A 26181-nucleotide genomic window follows, 5' to 3' on the forward strand; every position below is an offset into this window, starting at 1 on the left:
ATTATTTCTGTACTGCCTTTTGCTATTAATGTATTTCAGAAAGCCCTTTTTACTGTCTCCCACAGTTCTGGCCAGCTTCAACTCTGACTGAGCTTTAGCTACACAAATTTTCCCCCCCACAGAGGTGAAGCAGCATCTCTGTAATCTTCCCGTGTCCACAAACATTACTTCCACTGGACATACACTTTTTTTTTTGCCTTAGCTCCAGAAGATCCCTGCTCAGACAAGTTAGCCTTTTGTCTCACATGCTTGACTTCCAGCATTTTCAAATTACCTGCTCCTGTACTCTTAGAACATGGTACTTAAGTGACCAGCACTGATAGACCACAGCACCTTCAAAAGCATCTTCCCAACGGACCTTACTCACCAGTTCCCTGAGCAGCCTGAAGTCTGCTTTCCTCATGTCCAGGGCTGATGCCACTGGCACTTCAGGCTGGCACTTTTCCTCCCGTAAACAGAGATTCTAAACTTGATTGCTTCATGGTCACTGTGGCCAAGACAGCCACCAATCACTCCACTCCACTCACAAGACCCTCTCTGTTAACAAGCAACAAATCAAGAAGGGCACCTTTCCTAGTCAACTCCCTTAGCATCTATATAAAGAAGTTACTATCCAGGTGTTCTAGAAATCTTCTGGACCTGTCACCTCTTCACACAGCCGCCAGCTGTATGGTGCTCTTAGTTAATATCTGGCAAGTTGAGGTCCCCCATAAGAACAAAGGTGGCTGATTTATAGATATCCCTTAGCTCCTTAAAGGATAATTCATCAGTGCTGTCATCCTGGCTGGGCTGCCCATAGCAGACTTCTACTATGACGTTTGTCCCTTAATCCTTACCCAGTAGCTCCCAACTGTGCCATTGCCTACTCCAAGCTCCACACATTCCAGCCCCTCTATTACCTACATCACCTCCTCACCTCACCTTCCCCGCCTTATTTCTCCTGAAGAGCCTGTAATTGTCCACTGTATAACACAGCAAGCAGTCACTGGCATAAGTGAAACCTGGTGGGATGAGTCCTAAGACGTCACATCTCTGGGACTAAGGAAGCCGTCTTGCTTGCTCCTCTTGCTGTGTGCATTGGTGTAGGAATGTTTCAAGTGCAGTTCATTGTAGCGAACACCTCGTGGGGAGGACTGAAGGACCTCATGAGCACAATTCGTCAAATTTAGCCATGCAGTTCCATTGCTTATCACAGTTAAACCTGGTTTCTCCCAGGCTTGCCAGTGATAAGCAATGGGGTGGGCACACCAGGCTTGGAAGGTACACACACAGCAACTTAGAAGCTGCTACATAGATTCTGGAATTGAAAGTTTTCCAGACTTTTAAGTTTGTTAAAAATTTAGTTGTGATTGTTTTTTTGACCAAATAAATTCCAGTACCTAGCTATGTCAGGATATTAAAGCATACTCTCAAACAAAACAAAAATTAAAAAAAAAAAAAAAAAAGATAAGCTTACCATGTGCTAAAAAAAGATGGAAAGAAGAAAACATGCCCTTGAACAGGTATTGTCAGGAGACTTGGTCAAAATCAGAATTCACAAAGGTATTAACAGCAAAACAAACTGGATATAAACAATCTCAATACAATTCTTTTACCAGAACCTGAAAATGCTTGTATTCACCCTGCCACATCTGAAGGAAGAACCATAAATGGAATCCTAGTAAGATGTGTTCACTAGACAAAGTCAGCAGAATGGCTTAACCTATCATGAATAGTTGTCCAGGTCAAATAAATCTATTTCAGACTTCCATTATAACACTACTACATCTGCATGGATGGTAAGGGTATCAGTGGTCAGATGCAGGGATTTTTTTCTAGTACTTTGAACAACCACTTACTGAGGCTTTTTTTTTCCCCCAACACATGCAAAAAGAAGCAAGTTGTTTTACAATACAACAGATGTTAGACAATGGAAAGACACTACCTCATTAATCTCAAGATATAGTAGGAAGAGACTTCAATCGTCAGGTAGGAAATCACTAAAAAAGATAATGCTGAAGACAAACTTCTAATCAAAAGAGCTCAACATCTAGTACAGGATTCCACTCCTCTCTAGTTTCCAGCCATTCAGAGAAGGATTTCAATTCCTTTACAACACACCCAGTAATTGCTATGCCCGACACATGCAGTACCTAAATTTTCTTCAAGTTTTTCCAACTGGAACACAGCAGTTTTCAGTTAGTCTCCTCAGCTGAGCACACTGGACTTCTCTAGTAGCAGGAACTCTCTTTCCCCACAGAAAGCACTCACTGCTCTGCTTCCTTCCAAGGTGTTGCTCAGTATGACACCTACCAAGCCCCAAATACGCAGTGCCTTCTAAACAGACAGGTAGACTCCTGACAGGGAGCCATCAGCAGGGATGCAAGAAGTTATATCCTTACTGCTGTTCATAAGACAAAAGATGAACACAGACTGCTTGAATATTCTTTGAAGAGTCCATACTTGAATCACTTCTACCTTTTCACTCCAGTATTTCCCACGAATAGGTCAGGAGACTGTTGCGTCTCAGGTCTGGCAGCCTCAGGTACAAAATACACAGATCAGCGTTCCTTACACCTTTTTAAATCATTCATCACCCTGTTATTAACAAAAGAACACTTCCAAACTTAAGATGACTTCCATCTGGTTAAGTAAAAATGTAAACTTTATCTATACTGCACACATTACATAAAACCCAGCTATATAACTGTCCTTCCCAAATGAATAAAGATTTTGATTATATATACACCTTTTTTAAAAAGTAACCATAAAAATACTTGTTATTCTCCTTTCTGGAGTTCAGAAAAAAACCCCAAAAAACATTACTCACACAGCTCTACCAGCATAACCCTCAAATGTAAACTTACAGAAGTAAAGCTGCAGTTTCATCAGTACAGCTTGTTTTGCTTGGAGCAGGACAGAATTACAATACAAAACATAACTGTCACCCTATATGTGGGTCCTCACAAAGCACTGTCAGTAAATAATGGGAGCTCTGTGTTTCTTGAATAGGCACTAGCACAACTGTAAATGAGAAAAACACTGCAAGTAAACTCACCTGCAGCAAGTGAGTACCTACAAACCGAGAAACACATTCCAAACGTAATTTAAAATGGTTATAAATTTTAATATTTAAGGAAGGAAACATACATAGTAATGATAATTGCATGTAATTCAATTACCTTTTACAACCTGAAGAATTGCTGTGAGTCAACAAAACCCAAATCCCACAGCACTTAATATTTAGAACAAATCCAACTTTCAAGAACCTACTTTAGGATCACTGAAAGGGAAAACATTGTAAGTGTTTCCAAAGCCATTTTCAAAAGTCACCATTTTTTAGATAAGCAGTAGTGCTGAGAAGGTAAAAACCAGACTTTACTTTTATCATGGTGGTCTCTAAATACAAAGCATTGTCAACTCCCAACCTATCACCATGTGTTTTCACAGCTTCCACAATGGCTTCTGTTCTCCACCAATTCCAATACAAAATACATTTAAAACACAGAACTCTTTAAGAACTGGCTCTATTACCTTCCCTCTGAAGGGGAGAGAAATTAATCATTAATGAGTAATAATCTGCTAACATTTTTCATGCCTATTTCAAGATAGCTGAGACAACACAAACTGTTCTTATTCTGACACCTTTCCTATCATTAAATTCTCCAGCTTCACTGCAACTGAAATTAAATCCTACTTCTTCGGAGCAAAACCTATTTTTGTATTCAGTTTTGGGTGGAAAAGCTTCTAGGCACTTTGTATCTTCTAGGAGTGCATTTTTTCAACAGGTACCCATTTTCATTTCAGAGGATCTTATTATTGGTCTCCACCACAGCGGCATGATGATCATAAAAGGGACATATTTAGCATAAAATGTCTACTTCATCCTTACAAAAATTATTTCCTTGAAAAATAAGACAATGAAACACCCAGCAAAGCTCTAAAATAACATCCCCTGAGAAGTAATTTTAAAACATACACCATGAAGAGCTACAAGTGTTATGTGGTTAAATTCAGTGTGTACTACTACCAAGTCACTATGTACTGCACAGGAAAGCTACACCTAGCATCTAGTGAGAAAGACAGCAAGAAACTGGAGTGTTGCAGATTACTCCAACAAGCCATCATCTACATCACAGCCTTCTTTTGTCTGAGAACTTCAGCTGACCAGGTTGAATCAATACTTTAAAACATCTTCTCATGACTACACAGCTGTATGAAAGACACGACAAGAAAATAGCCTGCAAAGCATTAACTGGTAAGTAGGTACTCACATTTGACACTGGAGACTGTTTTGGAAGCTGTTCACCACCAGGAATGATCTAGTGTTCCCTAGCTAAACAATTCCTAGGAATGCATTTAAGAAAGGTGAAATACTGAAAAGAGAATGCTTTGCATAAGTATATGCCAGTGAAAAATACAACACTTACTAGCAGCAAATTTCCCCAATAAGACCTTGTACAACAGTTATCTATGTTCGTTAAAATTTGACCCCAAAAACGTGATGAAATGCTTAATTGCTAGTTATAGAAGCAATTAGTATAAAGGTACAAGAAGTTTCCAAGAAGTGCCAGCACATGGTGACATGCAGCAAAGTTCAGGCCCTCAAAAACATGGGAGTGGGTGAGAACTTGTTTCTCAATGCCTAAATATGTTACCTTTAAGAAATAAAGATACTCTTTAAAGTGCAGCAAATTCGAACACAGGATTCTAATGGCTGCTGAGCAAGGAATGTGTTTTCCTGGAAAGCAAGACGTATTTTGAGTAATACTTTTAACAAAACAAACAAAAGCCCCAACCATCACCAAACCCACAAAACTAGCAAACCCCAAACCACATCACCCAAAAACTACCAGAAGAACAGTAGTTCAGAAACTAATTCAAAGAACTAGGACATTAGTCTCAAAGAGCAAAAAGAAACCCACTGCCCAAAACCAATCAACCAAAGAGAGTACAACTAGGGACAAGGTACACACACACACACCAGAGACCTCTAAAATATCATGTCATACAACCCCTGCTGCAATGTGCAAAACCATTACTGACTGGGCTAGGACTACTTCCCTTAGAGAAGCAAAGATACAGCATTTTAAGGTTCCTATAAAAGGCACAGGGGGCAGGTATTTATGGGGGGTCCATATAAAACCATCAAGATACAGTCTATAAGGCTTGCACACTCTGAAAAAAGCTAGAAGAATTCACTTGTATTCACCACTGTACAAAACAATGATACTGAAGTCCTATGCCAAAACTCTTCACTTCAAACTAAAGGGTATGCAAGTAATCATTCTCAAAAACCAGACTTACAAAGATTTCTACTGTTCCTAAAACTCATTCCTCAACCTTCCAAGACCACCACGCATGAAAGTGTATGCTGTGAAAGTGCCTAGAATGTCACAAACTGATGTTAATCACTTCAGGTGTGAAGAACATGATTTCATCTTCTCCTGCTGCTTCAGAAACAAAGATCTTTAATTTTCTGGAATTACTTTAATAATCTATAATATTAACTAAAAGATCTACAAGTTTTTTTCTACAAAAATATGGTGATCACATTACTAGTGCAAAACTGTAGACAGAAATCCAACTCTGTTCAAAGTTTCCTGTGGCCTTTCTTATTAACTGCAAAACAAGCTAAAAGCTTAGTTATCATTCTTCTAAATTCCTCTAGGAGTATTACAAATCAATGCCAGATTTTTTATACTAGTAGCAAACCGCAGAGGACAGTGGTGTTGGCTGATAAAAATATCTTCCTCTGCCTTAAAAAAAATGCTCTTTAAACTACTACATTTTTTCCAGTGCTGGAAATTCTTCTGGGTTCCAAACTGAATAATATTTACACCTGAACATCTATTCCAACCTGATAAATCAATTTTCTCTCATTACTATTGTTTTGACCATACTTTAACAAGCACGTGTCTCAGTTTGATCCTTCAAAAGCTTGGAACTTACTCTCTGTCGACAAGAAGCTACTAAGAGAGAAGAAAGAAAAAAAAAAAAAAAAGCCGCAAGTTATGACAGGTCTAATTTATTGAGGATAAATGACACCTCATCTGTCCGTCGCTTGGGATGCCGCCCTGCCCCGACCCCGGCGCGGTCCGCTGGCCAGGCGCGGCCCATCGCTCTGCTGCCCGCATGCGGGGAGAACGCCTCGCCCCGCGGGGAGCCCGGGCACGACCGGCGAGCGCTCAGCAGCAGCACCGGGGCTGCGCCCGGCGCCCCAAGCGGCGACTCAGCAGCGGCCGCGCCCCCCCGTCCCCGCTCACCTCGGCGGCCGGGATGTTCACCACACCTGTCGATCTCCTCTTCTCCCTCAGCTTCCTCTTCTCGATCTGCCCCTTCCCCTTCCTGGCGCTGGGGCCCGAGCTCTTTCCCTTGGCGGCCAGCTTCTCCTCGCCCTCGGGGGAGCCCGGTGCGGCGGCGGGCTCGGCCCCGCGGCTCCCCGCGACAGCCGGTGGCGGCTCCTTGGCGGGGGCGCCGCGGCCCAGGGCGGCGCTGGCGAGGCTGACGCAGTTCAGGGCCCCACCGGCGGGGGGCGCCGCGCGGTCGGGGGGCAGGTTGTTGTTGTTGTTGTTCAGCTCGGCGGAGGGGCCGCCCCCCGCGGGACGAGGCTCCCCCCCACCCGGAGCGCCCGGAGCCAGCGGTGCCTGCTTCGCCCTCATCTTCTCCCGCTTGGCTTTCCATTCCTCCAGAAAGTCCGTGGTGCTGCCCCCGGCGCTGCGGTAGCCGCCGGTCGCCATGTTCCCAGCGGGCTGGACGGCGAGAGCGCCCCACCAGCACCACCACCACCACCACCGCCGCCGCCCGCCCCGAGGCGGCTCTGCTGCCGCCCGGAGAGGAGAGGTCCCAGCGGGTCGGCCGGGAGAGACGGGGGCGGGAGAGACGGGGGCGGGGAGAGAGGCTCGGAGAAGCACAAACACCCTGGAGAGAAACAAAAGGGGGACGTGAGCCGTCCCACCGTACTACCCATTCCCCGTCCCGCCACCTCGTCAACTCCCCGGGAAGCCCCCGGCCCCGGGGAACGGGTCTCCATCACCGCCCGCCCTCGCACGCTCGGCTCCCACGGCTCGGACCGAGGCGCCCGTCACTCCCCGGGGCTCCCCTCACCCCTCGGCGCGGGGCCGCCCGGCGGTACCCGCCTCCTCCGCCCGCCCGCCCGCTGCGGCCACGACGGCCACGCAACGCCGTCCCTCGCCCCCGGGCCATCGCGTGCCATCCCCCCGCCACCCGCTTGCCTGCCCGGGGAGCCGCGTTCCCGCGCGCAGCAGGGCGGGGCGAGCACGGTCGGCGCTCACCTCCCGCCCGGCGGGGCCGCGGCTCGGGCGCTGCACAGCGCCGGCGGCACCAGGTGAGCGGCACCGCCTCCCGCCGTCCCGGAAGGAGCGGCACAGCCCCGAGCCTTCCCGAGCTCCCTCCCCTTTCCCCGTCGCGGCGCGGACACAGCCGAAGCCAGGGCGGAAACTGCCGAGATGGCCTCGACAATGGGGTGAGGGCGGGGAGGCCCCGCCCGGCCCGGTGCGCGCCGCGACCCGACCGCTCCGGCTGCCGGCCCGCAGCCGTGCCCCGGCACCTGCCCCGGGCAGCGCTGGCGCGGGAGCGGACACGGACCTCGGCCCTCCCGACGACGGGGGCTGGAGAGGGCGAGGGGCGCCGCGGCAGGAGCGGAGTGGGGATGAGCGGGCCGGGACGCCACTAGCCCCGGGCCGCGCTCCGCTTCCCGGGCGGCTTTAACGGACGCGGGCGGAGGCTGTCGGAGCCCCGCCAGGAGGGGCCGGAGAACGCGGTCTGGTGTCACACCCCTCCGCGGGGGCTTCGCCAGACCCGCCCCGCACCTGCCGGAAAGCCTCGGCTGAAGGGCCCCGACGTGCGGCCGCTTCCCGCGGGGCAGGTGCGGAGCTCGGCCCTGGGGCGGGGCGGCTCCCCGGCACCGCCGGCCGCTGTCACCGGCGGCGAGCCGAGGAGCCGCACGCGGAGGCGGCTCGGTCAGCCCGCGGCTTCGCTGTCATCGGAGACACGCCGCGCCGGGACGGGAGCGCCGGCTTGGCCTCAAAGCGTGGTGCCGCCGCTGCGCTCGCTCCGCTGTGCGGCGGGGTCGGGGCACGGTGGGAAAGAGCCCGAGGTCAGTGGCTCCCGCAGCAGAATGACTTCCTCTGGGCCGCGCCGGTGCTGGGCAGACCGCTGCTAGCTGGTGGAAGTTCACTCCCGCGGGCGGAAGGTTGGGAAAGATCCTGTGTTTTCCTGACGTTATAAGAAGCCAGGATTCAAGGGGTTTCCGCCAGTCACGCTGCAAAGACTTTAGAGATGTCTCGTTTATAAATAATAACAGCCCTCAGTGGAGAAACCTGACTGGGTTAAAGGTTAGGAAAAACGAACATGCAAGGACCGTGATGGGAGTCCGTGGTATCTGTTGAACAGCTTGTGTAGGTGATAAGATGGGTAAACCCTGCACGGAAAACTCACGTTATTTTTAGTTTGCCCGAACTCACTGTTTCTTAGTAGCACCCTGGAAATTGATAGTGCTACTTTTGAAAATCACGGTTTTCAATAGACCTGTGGTTTTCTTAATCCTGCTTTATAAGTGGTATGCTGAGGGAAAGGAATGTATCGGTGCCACCTTTCTAGCTGGCTCAGGACAAGATACAAGCTTACATCAGTCAGAGGAAAACCATATAGCCTGGGCTGACCTAGCTGAGAGCACATGATCACCTTTTCATCACTTTTTCTCCCCTTTTCAAATTCAGTCCTGAATTCGTCCACCTAGTTAATAAAATTCAGTAGTATTTCAGAATATAAACTTTGCAAGGATTTTTGGGCTCTTTTTACAGAAAAAACATATAGGTGATAGGGATAAAAAAAATCTAGCAAAATGGAGCTTCAAGTATCTGCTGCTAGGCTCTCTGCACAGTGTAAATAACAGGCTTAGTCCGTGTAGCCATTAGACTGTGCCTTAGATAAGGCTCTACCTCGTTCTCTTGCACAGCAGTGGGCACAGTCTCACCCTGCCAACCTTCTCTGCCCTTCCAGTGATCATTCATTTACTTGGACTTTTCACTGAACTCATATCTGATTCCTGCTCTGGTTTGGATTTAGGGGTGTTTTTGGTGTCGTGGTTGGTTTTGAAGGGGTGTTTAAATGTTTGTATATGTGGAAGTTAAGGTGCAGTTTCATCACTGCAGACGAAACCTCTTATCTTTCAGGCCAAGGGAAAATCCCCAAACAAAACCAGATAGTTGTCCAGTGTTGTATTGGAAAGCTGTAAATAGGCAGAAAAATAGACGGTGAGAACATAGTTCTGCACTAGCACTATTTACTGCTCGGCAGTGCAAAATTAGTAAAGTTGGTCCTAACAAAAAGCACTCTCCTAAAGAAAAAATTCGTACCTGTGGAGTTTTTAAATTAGACAACTACTCAATTGGATTTCTGGAAAACATAAAAGATTTCTGATATGAGTTCCTGTCTTTCCTGTCCTGTAATTTTTTTTCATTTATACGGTGAAGAGCTTTTCTTGAGAGAATCATGTAACTAACAATAATAGTACTTCGCCCTCACTATTACACACCATGAGCAGCACAGCTGGCCAAATAGTAGCAAAAAAGTCAGATTAAAAAGTTGTTACTTACAGCATGTTGTGTATATTGAGAAACATAACAACATATTTTAGTTCTTAGGGCACCCATGGTTCTCAGTTACCCCAGGTCATGCCAGCTGCTCCTTGAGCCCCTCTCTCTGTGGCAATCTGTAGCAGCTAGGAAGGCTTAGATGTGCCTGCCCCGCTTCACATCCTCTATGCCCACCTTTCTTATTTGTAGGAGCTGACATATCCAGGCTTTAGCTGCATCTAATCTGTTGGACTTTTTTTTCCTCTACTGTAAAAAACATTGTGAGGTTTGTTTTTTTGGTTGGGTTTGTTTTTTGGGTTTTTTTGTGCCAAAAAGGCTTTGTTTGCCTTAGTCTGTTATAAATTAACAGAAGTTATGTTGTGGTGAGTGAGGTTGGGCTTAAGTGCCCAATACAAAAATGCTGACTGTCAGATGTTTGCATCTCAATAAGGTTGTCTGTGCTGGAGAGCTTTCAGGGATAAAGTCCCAAATAGTTTAAGTATCACGCTGCATGTTTTCCTCTGCCACAAGGGAGAAAAGCCTAATAGCTTGCAAACATTTTTAGAACAACACTTTTCTCTTTTCTTACAAAGGAAAAAAATCTTCAGGATATTCTTAAGTCCTAGAAATACAATTCATTTTATTAGCTATGTTTGAAACTGGCGTAATGATAAGGGTCTTTAAGCCTTAAGATATTGGTTTTTATATATTCTGGAATGAGATTCTTCCCTAGAGGTAAAATTACCACCAGGATCGGGTAGGATGATCTTGATCTCCTTTGCCATGGAAAAAAATACTTCATTTTTCAATTTAGAGTAAAACCCATAATTCATTCTTAAAATCTCAAGGAAATGAAGTGCCTTTTGGGGTCGGGCACTTCAAAGCTGCCTCTTTTGTAAAGGGTTGCAAGCTGCTTGAGATCTTTGTAATTTCTTCTAGAGATTCAACCAAATTATCCAACTGTATTAAGGTTCTGAAAGTTTATCTGAGCCGTAATCTTTTCTGAAGTGGCGATTTTCAAGGGCTGGAAAATAAAATAGAGAACATAATAACATATTAATGGCTGAGGAAGTTACGGACAACATCCAAATTCCTGCCCAATATCTGTTTACTTGTTACCATTATGCTCTGAGCCTAGCACACATTTGTCATACACACACATACCTGTATGTTCTGCACTGAAACGTTCCCTCCATCTCACCCTCCTCAGCATCTCTCCCCAAAGTCTCTGTTGAGTTTACTATGTTCACCTGCCTGATTCTCAAACACGGGCTCTTCCTTCTGCTCCAGACTTTACCTTCCTTCTGCCTATTACCTGAATTTCCATGAAACGCTTCCACTTAGTGCACCTGTCTACTGCTTCCCATATCTGATCCCCTTTGAAGTTCATTCACTCAGCATTCATCTTTCTTCTCCCAATCCAAACTTTTTCAGTCACATACTTGTTCTACCTGCTTTATTGCTCATGCTTTATTAAACTAGGTTTGTTTAGCTTGCTCTGGTGCTGTCCCATTAAACTTTCCCTCTCTGCTGCTTTAAATTTTACCTGCTGGATAATCCTCACCCACATCACTGTACCCTAACTAACCCATCTACCTAATTATTTCTGCACTATCCATCCAGAAATGCTGTTGCTTAAAATTCCTGTGACTCAGTGAAATCTTACAGCCATCTTTTTGTAGGAACATCTGTTCCTTTTGTCCATAAAATTTCAAAAACCTTTCTTTAAACCTTTCATGTTAAATCTCTGGCTGTAACTTCTATCTAATCTTCCTGCAAATTCCCTACCTATGCTCCATGACATTTCTAATGTCAAATCTCCCCTGAAAGTAAAATAATCCTCAAGCATAGACTCCTCTTTTTTAACCTGTTATTGCTAATGGTCTTGGGTGGTTTTGTGTTTTTGTCTAAAGGCAGGCGAACTGCTATCCCTTTCAATTTAATACCACTTTCTGCTACTTCTGAGCTATGCACACTGTTCTGAGAGGCTTAGCGGATTTTTCATTTCCTCAACTTTTCTTTTAGAAATTAATTAAATTATTCTCTTTTTTCCCCTCACTACAGATTGGTGCCATAGTGCTAACCTTCTGGCAAGGTTTTCCTCTGTAAGGTTCTAACAACTCATTATGTTCTAGTCGCTGTAGTCAGTGGTTTAACTGCATTGCTTTCTTATGGTTTGTGTCTGCAAACTTGTACAATCTGACAATCTTGCTTTTAATGAAATGCCAATTTTATCCTATTTGCTGTGCTACTGAATTGGATGCTTAAACCCTGTTTTTTTTAAGTGCTAGCGTCCAGTTTGAAATCTTGAGTGTAAATAAAACAGAGCTTTGTGAAATATCTGGATTTATCAGGAAGCATTAGCATTCAAGATCAGTCCTAAAGTGCATCTTCTAATCTGGTTTCTGTATGTGTGTTACCATTCCTGAAGTCTGCTATCATTTGACCAAAAAACTATGTAGTTTCTTTGAACTAGTTTGGTTTTACAGACAAACTAGTATTGTTTCTTGCAAAGTTCATTCATCTGGCTGATGGAAGAATGCTGTGTCAAAAGGCAAAAAACAAACTGACAGAAGTTTGCTTGATTTTTTTTTTAAGTACTTCATCTTACAGTATGAAAAATTAATGCAGAGATTGCCATCTGTCTCCAGCTGGCAGTTGTTGGATAAGAATGACAGTGGGGATGGGAATGGATTCATTATCTGTGCAGATTACTTCAAAAGTCTGATGAGAATGTTTTCTGCCACAGTTCACAGTCTGTCAGATGGTCTGTTGCTGCTGCTCCTGTCCTGCACCATGAGGGTATAGAGCAATGACTTGGCTTGTCTTACTACTCCTTGCTATTTGTGGTGAGGTTCAGCCAGCATAGTTTTGAAAAAGTTTATTGAGCAACCATGGTACTTCTTTTTTTCATCCAAACAGGTACTCTGGAGGGTCAGATTTGAACAGTGAACCAGGAAAGTATGCCCTAGAGCAACTTGTTGAGGAATAGGGAAAAACAGACACAGAGCCAAAATGTTAAACAGCGAGATATAAGGAGGTAGAAAAAAAAGCTGATGCTGATGAGCCTCATAGTGCTTGGGAAAGAAGGAAGGAAAAGGTGGATGCTGTAAGGCAGGCTGTAAGTATGCTTGAGGACCAGTTTGCAAAAGGCATAGAAGCAATTCCCCTCGTGGCAGATCAGCAGGGCCAGGATATGGTCACCATACAAAATAAGCACTTTTTAAAATTGTTTTCCCTACTGTGAAGGAGCCTAGGGAGCATCTTGCAGCAGAGCTCTTCACTATGACAGATCCATCAAAATTAAAGTATTGGAAAGAAACACCACAAATTGAGAAAGTGAAAAATGGCTAATTGCCAAAGTGAATGGCAGTGGTAAAGCAGCAGATGGAATTCAGTGTAGGTAAATGTAAAGTCACTTGCGTTGGGACAAATTTTCTAAGATACGATACCACCTAGAGATAGTTGAGCAGCACAGAGTCTGTTGAACTAAAATGCTCCTTCAGAATGCCTGTGCTTCCTTGCCATAGGAATACCAGGGAGCATGACACAGAGGCATTGGACTTGGCCATATGCTGGTTTATTAGTCCAGCTCCAGACTTGCCCTTTTGGGAACAAGTAAAGATGCTCTGCTCTCTCTGTATTCCTTCACAAGGAGAGCTCTTTAGTCTTACAGAACGTAAGCCAGCCTTAGGTGTTTTCTAGAGCCTGTCTTTGTGCCATGTTGTCCTCTAGAGTCCTGAGTTCTTAGGAATACCCTAACTGGGGAGCTGGCCTGCCATCAACTTCATTAGTGGAGAGGCTGCCAGATTATCCAACTGCTGTTTCATCTAAGATACTGTCTATCACCTTGGTAATAAAGAGCTGACTGTACCTGTCCATATGACAGAAATAATATCATAGGTGTAAAGTACCCTTATAAGATAACTTTAAGTTATCAGAATAACACCACCTTTGTTCCTTTTTATGATGTTTCCAGCACCTATGGAGCCTATTCATTCTTCTTAAAGACAGCACCCTCTGACCATACGCCTGCTTTAGTTCCCTGAAAGAAACAGGGAGTTGGACTCAAAGATCTATGAGTCCCTTCCAACTCAAGATACTTCTGTGACCTCTATGCAGCTAGCTCATAAGTTTAGAACATTGTTAAGCAGATTTTTGGTCTACACCAAAGACAATTCTGTTCCTGTCTTTCTGTATCTCCAAATGTAAGCAGGCAAATGAATAATTAGAAACCAAATCCAGTGGTTACTGGCTCATTGTCAGTCTTGTCTTGTTGGTATTGGTTACAGTTCCTAATCCTTCAGGGCTGTTGTGTTGTGGTTTGGTTTTGTTTTGGTTTTTTTTTAATTAACAGCACTCTAACTCATAAGAATTATTTTGATTTTTTGATGAACCAATACAAAGTCAGTAAAAATTAATTAGGCCTCTTGACTGTCACTGTGTACTTCTTGCTTAAACTGTTATACCTCATCCTTTTGATCTAACCTCGTTCAGATGATGAGTTGCACAGAGTAGGAAAGTCCAGTGAGCACAAAACTATGCCCCAAAAGAATCATAGTTAAGGCTGAGGGATCTCCTCAGAGAGCTGACTAAGAAGCTTGGCCTTTGCTGAAATGCAGTAGATGATGCATACAGAATTGAGTGTGATGGCTTTTTACAATGCTTTGTTTGAGCTATCCCTTCATTTGGAGATTATTTTTCTCCTGCAGCACAATATTTCTAGGGCCTACTGTGCTTCATATGACACACCATAATGAAGCTGCCTTGGAAAGGGAATCAGGCAGATATTTCAGGAATTTAGTACTGGTTATTAGTAGCAATCATCTGGAAGTGTCCAAAGCAAACACAAACAACAATCAATCAATGGCAGTGACGTGTCAGTGAGTGTAAGCAGAGGAGGGGGAAGCACTTGGAAGAGTTCAGAGTGAGTGTGTATGAAACCAAATAGACTACAAAGGAAGCGAATCGTTTAAAAAACATAAGTAAAATATAGTTCCTATTGTTAAAATTTTGTTGATATTTTATATTATAAAATTTATTTCAATGATACATGGCCATGCTATAAACATTTAGGATGAAAGTTTGCGACTGTGAAAATTGGAACAAAATCTATGTGCCATTGTAATGACTTTATATAAAAAAATGTGGACATGCTTAAAAACAAATGTTGTGATATGCTTACAGTACAGGATTTGCTGTTTCAAAATGACAAGCTTTACATCCATATTAAAAAGAAGTTTTAACTTAAAAAGTTACCTGAAAGAGACAAGCTGCCTACTTTAGCAAACCCATAGCCAATGCTAAATTTATTAATTCCCTAGCATTAGGACCCAACAGGCATCCCCTTATGGGTTTGCTTTATTGTAAGATGCTCAAAAAGAGATGAAAGAAAACTAAAAAGTAGTGAATTATGGTTTGCCTGCAAACACCTTGATGAGTGGAAAACAAGAAAGAAGTGTAAGACCTTTCACTCTGGAAACTGTTTTGACGTATGGAGGAATAAAACAGGAAAGGAGCGTATCAAAATTAGTGCTGATTCCTGAGGAGGGGAATAACTGGAATGAGTAGGAACAGGTGACTTTTGGGAGTGGGCTTAGTTTATAGTAAAACCACCCCCTTGCATTAGAGATTACCAAGGGTAGGTGGGAACTCAATGACTGGGCAGAGACATTCCTGCTGGGCAAAGATTAGAATATCAGTGAAAAAAAAAGATCCAGTGGTCAGGAGAAGATTAATGGGGTCTTTGAAACCATAAGGGATCTAAGAAGCTCAGGATAAGGCAGTGCAAGGAAAGGGTAGTGGGAGAGCATGCAGCGTTGAGGCTGCTGGACTTGTGGAGCAAGGAATTGTGGACAGCAGAGAATTCAATGGAAGACAGGACTGTGGAGTAAGGAGCTCTGGAAGAAGTAACCAGTGATGAGGTCTGCAGGGGGAGTGAAAACAGGAGAGAGAAGTGGCAAATTAGTAGAAAGTGCAAGAAGCAAGCTGAAGGATGGGAGGTGGTCTGAGGAGCCAGAAACAGGCAGCAAGTACGAGAAGGACTGAATGGGTGTGCTGGGATCTGAATGTCCAAAGGGGAGTTTCGATGGTAGGGGTGGCACTCAGGAGCAACTGAGAAAACCGACAGCTGAGGTGAGGAGGAGATGGAGGAGAAGCTGCTCTCTCCAGCAGCTGTGGCATGTCGGTAAGCTTGTAGTGACTTGTTAGTAAAATATGAAGGAGTTCTTGCAGTCAGTGACTGCATGTAGCAATCCTGAGTGCCACTCCCCATACAAAGGGAAATTTAGACAGTGCTCTAGGTCCCAGGGGAAGTGACTTCTGGGGGAGAAGTGACTTCTGGGGTTTTTTATGGCTATCACCAGGGATAACAGGGAATGTAATTAGACTTCAAAGCCCTCTCTTGCACAGAAAATAATTATATATGGTGGCCTGGAAACAGGGCAGAACCCCATCCATGCAGAAATGAGGAGAAAAGGCTGAGGAGATGAGAAGGATACGAGTGTGCACAGTGTGCTGCACCAGAGAAGAGACTGAAGGGAGAACTAGAAGGACCTCATACACACAGCATACAGAACGCTCTGGTCATACAGCGAAGCAACACACAGATGATACTGAAAGGGGGCTGAGCAAGAAGGAGTTAACCAGTGTTTCGGCATTTCAGCCATGTGCAGTGCTGCTATGAACCGCTGATTTGACAACTTTTGATATAGAGGATTACTTTTTTGCTGTCCCTCTTAGCTGCAGCAGGGTTGTCCTGTGGTGCGCGGTGCCTCTTCCAATCTGTGTCTTCACTCAGTACGGGAGTGCTCACTGTGCAGTGGGTCCCTGCCCGCATCCAGACGGATCCGTCCCGCCAGACTCACTGGCCAGCCCTCCTTGGGTTACAGTTTCTGCCTCCTGATGGGGTGGATTTCAGCTCACCAGCCGAGCCAAGCGCACTCTGCCATTCCCAGGGTGTCAAGCTCCTTTCGCAGGCTTTCAGTTTAAGATATTTAAAAGCAGTCCTTGCCTCCTTCAGGCTAACCCAGTGCGTTCCTTGTGTCGATGAATTTTGAGATTGCTGTTCTCTGCTACGCTTCATCGGTCGTACTAGACCTGGCTCAGTTTACATCAGAGGCAGAGTTTCCTCCAGGCACTGTGTGTGGCTTGAGCCATTCCTACGTACGGGTGTCGAGGGCAAAGCGGGGGGATAGGTGAAGAAGAGGTGCTGCCCTCTAAGACCAACAGGGAGCGGGCTTAGGCGCCGTGCCTCGCTGCCTGGCCAGAGCCGGCCGACACGGCGGCCGCTGCCTTGCGGGGAAGCTGCGGGAGCCCCGGGGGAGCCCAGAGGGAGCCGCGGAGGAGCCCCAGAGCAGCCCGGGAGAAGCGAAGCCGTCTGGTGCCACCTCCCGGCTACGCCGCCCGCGAGCGGCCCTTCGGCACCCGGGGCTCCTCCACGGGCTGGAAACCTATCTCGGTGTCATTATTTCTAGGCAGACACTGGTAAAGTAATAATAGCGCTTCAGTAGTATCGCTTCCGCTCCTTCCCCCTTATACTTTCGAGTTGTGCCTTTTTTACGCACGGGACTAAAAAAGCATCATAAAAGCCTGTAGTGAAAGCTCTCTTATTTTCATAAAGCACAAAGAGTGGCTGAGGCTGCATTACTGGGCAATTACTTAACATAATGCATCGCCAATAGCCATGGGTTAAGTGGGAGGAAAGAACTTAGTCTAATTTGCTGCTTTTCATACAGCTGAAAATAGAGAGGTGAGCTGCTAACAGCTGAAGAATCACCCACAGTATCTGCAGTTGATATAAATGTGGATTTTTATTTTTAAACGAAGTTTTTCATTAAATCTTCTTTCTGGGCAGAGACTAGACTGTGTGGCAAGATGTGTATATTGTGTAAATTTTGTGTAAATGTGTATTTTGTACCAGCTGATGTAAAAAATTATGCTCTTGTATTTGGCAGACTTGGGGTATAGGCCCGCGTAACCCCACACAGAGAGCAGTAGCTTCATTTTAGCTGCAATGCAGCAATTCCCTCCAATCAGGCCTGTCTTTTCTGGAATTAGAGATATCATTAAAACGGGTATATAAGCAGCCACAAACAAAGGCAACAGGGCTATTTTCTGTCTGGGGAGAGATGAGGGGCAGGGGGAGGCGCAGCAGCCAGCCGTGCTGGGGTCCCACCCGAGGCAGTGCGGCAGGTCCTGGTTTGCTCAACGAGCAATTCATCCCCGTCAGTCTCTGTTCCAAGGACTCTGTAGAGGAATGGGGGAGCACAGGCAGATGGTACCAAAATAAATAGGTGCTTTCCCACCATCCACCATACTTGATTGCATTTTTTTCTTTCTTCTCCAGTAAATAAAGCAAAGGGAAAAGACCACACCAGAAGATGAATCGCACTGTCTTGGCTAACTATTTCTGCTAAGCTTGAATAGGTTTGCAAAGCAGACGTGTAGAACCCAGGCAAGAAGGGTGAAATAATTAGAGTTGGAATGTGGGCTTTTGTCCCTGCTGTAATTGTCCCTGGGCCAGATGAGAAACATTAGACATCCAACAGGTGATGTTTTCAGATGAAAGAACTGAACAGTTCCTCCTTTCTCTAAAGGCTACATACTTTTCCTATCTAATCAGTGATACAAAATGGGGAGGTGCTGACACAAGCAGGAATAGCCGATTACCTCATCAGTATGGCAGCAGCTCTCCCTTTAAAGTGAGCAATTAATTGTGAGTTTGGGAGGTTTTGTTTTGCTTTTTAATTCTCTCTTTGGTGCAGGAACCTGCAGTCACCTTTAGGACTGTTCTAGTCTTACTTTACATTTGTACTGAGGCTGAGCGCAGTATTATTTGCTATATTCTCTAACCAGCTCCACTGCTGCTCCTGCAATCAAATGTAAAGCAAGTAACTCCAGTTGCCAGCATTTTTTCACTCATGTTATTAGTGGCTTTGATTTAAGAACTTGAGGAAGCTGAATCACCATAGCTAAATGTAACAGCGTGTACATAACCATGAATAGCAAGAACTTCTTCTGAAAAACTTAAGAGCATTTTTTCTGTTACCCAGCAGACAGACTGGCTATCCCTATGTGGGAAAAACCCCCTGTAATTTCACAGGTGACCAGCAGAGCTGCAACAGAACTGCTCAAAGATTTAAAGCAAGTGGGAAAGCAACCCTCCACAATGCAGTGACAATTGTTTCTTCACAATTGTCTCTCAAAGTAGCCTCCCCCCCCCAAAAAAAAACTGTGTAATGTTTGTATGGCTGTGGAGTTTGCTGTTTCGTTGGGTTTTTTTAAACGTATCTTATATAGTGAATTTGTGTCATGCTTTGCTGTGACAGTCCTCTGGATTGTAACTGGCCATTGAATTTCATCTATAAAACATTATTAATCTCTCAGCTGCACAATTAAAGCATCATTACCTACTGGCCACACTGTACCATGTGAAGTTAGAGAAACTGAAGCTACTACTAAGAGGGGAAAAGTGACTTTTAGTGTAAGTAAAAATGAGGCTGCTTACACATCCCATACTGCACAGGCTTGAGGCCTCAGCTGCCAAGAGCCCTTGCCCATTCTTCTTTCTAGGGAGGTCCAGATGGAGTTTTCCAGGACCCATAGCTGCACCACATTCTGACGTGGCAGACTTGGCCACCTCCATTTATTCTTCTGCCACAAGACCACAGGCAACAGGGCAGAGACAAAAGGGTGCATGGTCCTTTCTTGAGGAGCTGAAGTGCTACTGAGATGAGTAATACCTCAAGATGGTCATAGCAGAATGGTAAAGTGCTAGCTGTGGGAATCAAGACACTTCCAGGATCACCAGATGAAGTATAAGTCAATGTAATGATTATTTCACAGTCATTTAATTTAAAAATAAACTAGTACCTCCTTTGAGCAGTGTTAAGAGCCAGCAGCAAGCCATAACTCATACTGTTGGCTGCACTGGACATTTCTCTCTTCAGGAGTTTGGATGAGATGTGGCCTTCAGCTCTTGACTTCGGGCCAATTTTGTTCTGATGCCATCATGCAAACCATTAATTTTCTAACATGGTCTTGCCTTTTCTAGTCTGACATCACAGCATACTTCTTCCTCACCCCCTACTCTTTTTTGGTGTAAATTTCCTGTCTACCATCGTATTTTGGCATTATGGCAGCACACTTGACTATAAACCTCGCGGTTATGCCAGATAGCAGGGATAGGAGCCTTCTCAGATGGAGTCTGTTTATGTATGATAGAGGTGAAATAATTAAAATTCCTCCCTCACAGCACATCTCCTAAGGCAGGTATCTTCAGAAACCCAAAAGCATGCCTTTTTCCTTGTCTAAAACATGTAAGTAACCATTCCTAAAACAGAAATGACAGGACCCTTGTATGGCAACCCATCTGCTCTTACGGCAGCAGATGAACGGTGGCCAGGGTTACTGGATAGGTAAGATTAACACCCACCAGTTTAATGTTCACATGAGCACAACCCAAGTGTAGCATGGACAGTATTTCTAAATGAGTGTATCTTGAGATTCACATTTTGTATTCGGTGCTGAGTAAACAAATGCACTGACCTGCACACTATGAATTGTAACTCTCTTTTGGGGAAACAGTAGAAGTCTGAAAGCCGTATGTTGTAGGAATTAGGAAGGCTCTGAGGAAATTGTTTATAAGGGAGACAAGGTGGGCAAAAAATGAAATTCCAGCTCCTGAGTTTTTTCTTCTAGGTAACTGCTATAGTTGGGAGCCATTAAGGTCAAGCAGTCCTTATGCAGCCATGCTTCCTGCCCTCTCCTCCCCCTTGGGTGCTCGTGCTGCTATCCCACCCGCACTCACTCCTCTCCTCAGGTTATGGCTCCCTCCGTGGCTGGAGCTGGTTCTGGGCAGGCACTTTGCCTCTTCACTTTCCACACCAGCTACTTCCATGCCTCCATATTTGATGTTAATTCTGGACACAGAGATCCCGTTCCACACTGTGACAAGTGCCCTGAAAATCTAAGATGCTGTTCTGAATTACCATTTAAGGCATTAGTCATTTAAGGAAGCTTGTTCACCAGCCAGCAATAATATACTCCTTGCACGCAAACAGTCTCCAAAATAATAAAATAGTCTTCCATGACCCATTTTTCTCTCTGTTGTAGCTGAATTTTCTGGGGATGTATTGGATCTTTGACACAATCACGAACAATAAGACAGTGACACAAGTTTAGCAGTTGCTTTGTGAGATTAGGTTAATATCACGTAAAAAATGGTTCTCAGATTCTGCACACAGACAGGTTTATGTAAAATATATAAACATTTGTCCAAGTTGTTACAGATTGCATAAATATGGCATTTTTACTGTTGCATTTACAGATGTGCATGTACAATGATGTGCAAATAATCACAATCTGATTACAATCTTTGAAAGGTACTTGAACCTTGCATCCAAGTAACGCAATGAATGAAAAATGCCCACCAAAGAATTTAAATAGCAAACTTATAACATGGTTTAAATTCATAACAAATTTCAATGTCTTATCAGTAAAACTTTCACACATTTAAAATATTTTGTATTCATTTTATTTGTATATGTCAAAATACATTTTTTTTTCCAAAATAGTGGGTTTTGCAACTAGTTTCATGCAGATACAAGGTCTGCTCAGTACTACCAATAAAATCAATATAGCACAGTAGCCATTCATTTTTTAGATATAAAGAATAAATAACCTAAATATAAAACACTAAAATATTAGAAACACGTATTTAATCATTCACAGGCACCCAAACTTTACCAAATATAATCCAGAATATGCCTAACTGTCTTGTAACAGAACTCAATACGTTGCAGCCATTCAATTCTTTATTTTATGTTAGCATAAGACAACGGAAGTCCCTATGGTTCAGACCCACCTCTCATACAGATCAATTACAATAAGATATCTCAAACTATCCGTGTACCTTTAAAATCAAAAATCCTGAGCTTGGTAGTAAGAGCATAACCTTACATCTTCAAAAAACCAATCAACAGAGAGAGGACATCATGTCTTCCTTACCAAAACATATCCCACCCCCGTAAAGCTAACCCTCCCCCCCACCCAAGTAGGCAGTAGAACACAATGACCTTTTTAAATGAAGGGGTACAAATTCACATTTAATATAGTATACAATATAATCAAGAATACAATAGCTACTACAAGCTTTACAATGTACAATTTGTTTTAATGGCTGATCTGTTCAGTGGTTTTAGGCAATAAACTATGTGCCAATAGGATGTCATATTTTGAATGGTTTAGTGAAAATATAAAAGCTGTTTCTAACAAAAACGATCTTCACTTAAGTACTTTTTTGTTTTTAAAGGCCACTGAAATGTATAAAATGGTCTGACATGATGGTGTTATCAAATTGGATGCCTTCTCACATGGCAACAACAGTGCATATAAACATTATTGTGAGTGTAATGGGTTATACTTTTCAAATTATTTAGTACATTACTTTGGCTAGCACAACAGTTTTGGACAGCACTCAGATAAATACAGGTATGTGAAATGTAGTGAAGCAGTTATATTTATGCATTTTTTTATTATGGTGAACACTATCAAATGAAAAAAAAATGGGACAAAAAGGTAATAAAGTTTTTATATAGTTTAGACCTTTTGTAAAGATAGGGCTCCATACAATGTACAATGTCTAAATTCTTTATACCATAAAAATTAACGAACTTTGTTAAACACACTAGTCTGGATAGCCTAATTTGCATTAACAGACATTTGCAATAGGGAAATATATTCAAGCATGCCACGTGGTGGTCTGAAAAATCAAACCAGTACACATTTATATATACAGCATCACTCAGTACCTGCTCAAATGAATGTGACAATTACAGGATCTAACATCTTTCACTACAAACTTCTTTTTTTTCCTTTTTTTTTTTAAAGTGACCAATAAAGGCAGAAAACAGGACTTTTAAAATATTTCTAGTTTCAACTGACTTTTAAAGCATTTTGTATAGGAAATAAATGCATATTGCACAAACAGTGAAAGCAAATGTTCCACCAAACATCTCTGTTCCAGGTGGTTGGACAATACAACTCTAGTTAGCTACACAAATTATGTAATTTAAAAGGGTGTGTGGTCTCTGCAAATGGTAAAGCTGTGAAAACACTGTACAAGAAAATCTGGTACATGAAAAATTAGAAGGGAAAAAAAATCCAAACTTAAATCTTAGAGAAAAACTGAGTATAGGAAAAAAATGGGAATTGTGGCACAACAAAAACATTATTGAGTAACTGTCGTCTGTGAGAGCTGAAAGCTTTTGTTGATGTAAAAGTGTTTATGTACAACTAAGGCTTACTGGTTAAATATCTGAGGCGTATCTGGCCTTGAATACTTTCCTTATTATGCTGTGGCTGTAAACAAGATTTCTCAGTCATTTTATCTTCTCAGCAGCTGCATTTTAACAGAAACAATGATCTTGATACAAAAAACACACAGGTAAGAGGGTGTTTGGCAGGATATCTGAAAATGACAGTCTCCGAAGGATCTTCCCACACTTCCAGTGACTGCCATACCATGGTCCACTGGAGTTACTAGTGATGTGCAATACCGTTACTTGCTGCTGTAGTAAACCCTTTATTTGGAAAGTTTGCTTATAACTCTGATCAAGGCCCCATTTTCATCTTTTAGCCTCTGGTTGTCTGCCTTCAAGTCTGGTAGCATCTATGAAAAATGAAACATGATGGTTATTTGCTGTTACACCCCAAGTAAAAGCAGCAAGACTAGACAAGGATTGGGAGTAAAAATCTTTATTCAGCTTAAATATCTTGGCAGTTCTCACACTTCATATCAGCAGTTCAGAAAAATCTCTCCTTTTAGCATGATATATTTAAGGGCTAGAGATGAGACGTTTTCATTTGCTTGGTTGGACTAGATGCACTAAAACTCAGTGGTGCAGATGACCAGCCTCTGACAAAAGCATTTATAGTAGCATGAGGAAAGTAATGAAATACTTCAAATTCCAGGGGGGAGGAGGAAAGGGGGCAGAGGGAAATTACCAACAATTTAAAGAGGCTTGTCTATACTGCACTTGCAGAATTTAAAAAAAAACATGCTGTGGCTAAGCATCTCTACCACTGTGCTCTTGGATGATTTCATCCTGATCAGATACAGTGTGATTCAGCTTGTTAGCTCATAGCATTAATCCTCCAACCACTTCCAAACTCATGTTGAAGCACACATCCTGTAATTTGAGATCATGTCCCTGAATAGCATAGTTCACACAAGATCAGATCACTGAAAGAGATCACAGCAACACCAGGCTGCATACTCAGGCAGACAGGTTAGGGGATGGCAAGTTACGGCTGCCACAGGAGACGGGTAACACACAAGCACAAAAGCTGCAAGGCAGAAGCCAAATGAGGTGAGAGTTGGACAGGATCAGATAGGAAAGGAGGACAAGTCAGGGCACAGAGGTTGGTACTGGGAAAATTCAGCTTGCCAGAGAAACGAGAAGTAATCTCAGCAGTTTTCCGTATCTACATTCACATACTGATAACAAACCGCCTGTCACACTCATGGCTAAATTACACTATGGATTATAGCAGGGGTTTTACACAGGAGGTAACAGCCTGTTCCTGCAGTGGTTACTCAGTAACCTCAAGTGCAAGTGTAAGCAGGAAGTCTGAGTTCAGCTACCAACCTAGGTAACACCTGTTATCCTATTCTTCATTATTTTCTTGGCACGAGTTTGTTTTCATTTTATTCAATTATACTTTATACTATACTTATATGAAAATTATACTTTCAATCCCATTATATTCAGAACATTATAATGGAATAGAAAGAACTGAAGAGTTTAAAAATGCAGGGTTAATTAACTGTGCACTAGAGACTTCATTTATACACCTCCGTCTGTCCATACTTCACTGAACTGCAGACCCTTTCACAGTGAAACACAATGGTGAACTGAAAATGACTGAGGTTGTAGATTTCTAGTTTATTTCCCAATAATATTTTGCAAATACCAAAGTATGTGAAAGGAAGTTGACAAGAAATCATAAGAAGAAAAAAGGTGGTCTCTACAATTCGGTTAGGAAAAAATCATTCTGCTATCCTTGATTCCAACTCTGCTCTATGGTGGAGCCTAGGAAAGCCACCTAAGCTGAGCTCTTTAGAGAGTCACAGGGAGGCTTCCATTATAGTCAAGTGAGAGCTGCGCTCTGAAAACAAAAAGAGCTGTAAAATTCTGATTACTTTCAAAAATCATGTCATTATGTTTGAAACTGGGCAACACAAGTGATCTTTTTGCAATTTTCAAGCATTATTGTTTAAAAGTTTTCTAAGCTGTAAAAAGTAACTACTGTTGTCCAAGACAGGGGTCGTATCCAGATAATATGCATGTGTCTGCAAACAATGGAACAGCCATTTGTTCAGGCAAACCAACCAAAACCTTTCCTTCCTCCTTTCCATTCTGCTACAGATTTCATACCAAAGGTACTGGGTGAAATCACAACAGCCTTCATCTAGCCATGCACAGGGAATCAAGAGTCTGGTTTTGTACTGGTTAAATAGGTACCTCGAGAAGTAGTGTTGTGTGTGCATTCCAATGAAACCTCAAAGTCAGTCCAGGAATGTCACAGTCCTCTTTCAGCTTACTGAGTAGGGAGGGAGCTGCAGCCCATAATGGTTAATTACATAGAGACAGACCCACAGAGAGGTGTATTTTCTGGTGAACTCCCTTAACAAAATCCACTGTTCAAAATTAGAGCTTTAACATAATCCAGTACCACTATATATCTGCAAATCTCTGTAAATATATTTTAATCCTGATTCAATTAATAGGTAGAATAGGTCTTAAGGAAATACTTTGTCTTCTGTTGCTAGTCTGCTAGAGAATAGGGGAAGACTGGTAAGAGACAAAAGGGTTATATCACAAGATAAAATGGCATCAAGTTGCACTAGGAGAGTTTTATACTGGATAGTAGGAAAAATTTCTTCACCAAGACAGTTGTCAAGTAAGACTGCCCAGGGAAGCAGTGGAGCCACTATCCCTGAAAGTATTTAAAAGACAAGAAGATGAGGCATGCAGGGACACGGTTTAGGGGTGGTTGTGCTGGGGTACTGGTTGGACTTGATGATCTTGGAGGTCTTTTCCAACCTAAATGATTCTTTGATTCTGAGAATACCAGGAGATTCAACAGGAAGGATAAGCACAAGTAACCTAAAATACTTACACTTCTCATCTATACTACTCCCCATATACTTTAAACAATTCTCTTGGAGCAGTGCATTTCTATGGGTGTTCAAACTTCTGGTGAGGTGACACCATACACCTTTAATGTTAAGAGGGAGGAAAAAACCCCTTTGCAGTAAATTCAGTAAAATTAATTACATACTGCACTTTGAATTCCAATTTAGTTCTCACTAAAATAGCAAAGCAGCTTCCTGAGACTCTAGCATAAGATTAAAAATGCACTATTTTGTCTATCTGTATCATGACTAGCTAGTAACTTTGCAGTGCTATCATTGAGCAAATAAAGATTCAGTAATCATCTGACCTATGTGGAGCCATCTCGGATCTGTACAGTAATAAGCATGTCTGTGTTTCTTGGAGGATTTAACAGTTTGTACACACAAAACAACTTGATGAAT

The 26181-nt window shown here is 43.2% G+C and overlaps 2 protein-coding genes across 6 annotated transcripts in view; both read right to left on the minus strand.

Moving 5' to 3' along the window:
* The window catches only part of PAWR (pro-apoptotic WT1 regulator), a 76061-nt gene extending 68684 nt beyond the window's left edge, over positions 1-7377 (minus strand). The window contains exons 1-2 of one of the 2 annotated variants that reach the window (XM_039571354.1): positions 7275-7377; positions 6246-6900 (exon numbers count right to left, since the gene is read on the minus strand). In XM_039571354.1, the coding sequence (XP_039427288.1) occupies positions 6246-6719 (474 nt within the window). In that variant the 5' untranslated portion in view covers positions 6720-6900; positions 7275-7377. Of the gene's footprint in view, positions 1-6245; positions 6901-7274 lie in introns of those variants that run through there. The other variant, XM_039571355.1, reaches the window with a different exon arrangement.
* Positions 7378-20812: 13435 nt separating this feature from the next.
* Positions 20813-26181, minus strand: part of PPP1R12A (protein phosphatase 1 regulatory subunit 12A) — a 115367-nt gene continuing 109998 nt past the window's right edge. For all 4 annotated transcript variants that reach the window (XM_039571276.1, XM_039571275.1, XM_039571277.1 and 1 more), the window contains one exon: positions 20813-23250. Coding sequence is in view for 2 of the 4 variants with exons in the window: in XM_039571277.1 (XP_039427211.1) it covers positions 23164-23250 (87 nt within the window). In the remaining 2 variants the exon portion in view is untranslated. The remainder of the gene's footprint in view (positions 23251-26181) is intronic.

The sequence above is a fragment of the Corvus cornix genome, chromosome 1A, assembly GCF_000738735.6.
Source record: "Corvus cornix cornix isolate S_Up_H32 chromosome 1A, ASM73873v5, whole genome shotgun sequence".
Lineage (NCBI taxonomy): Eukaryota > Metazoa > Chordata > Aves > Passeriformes > Corvidae > Corvus > Corvus cornix.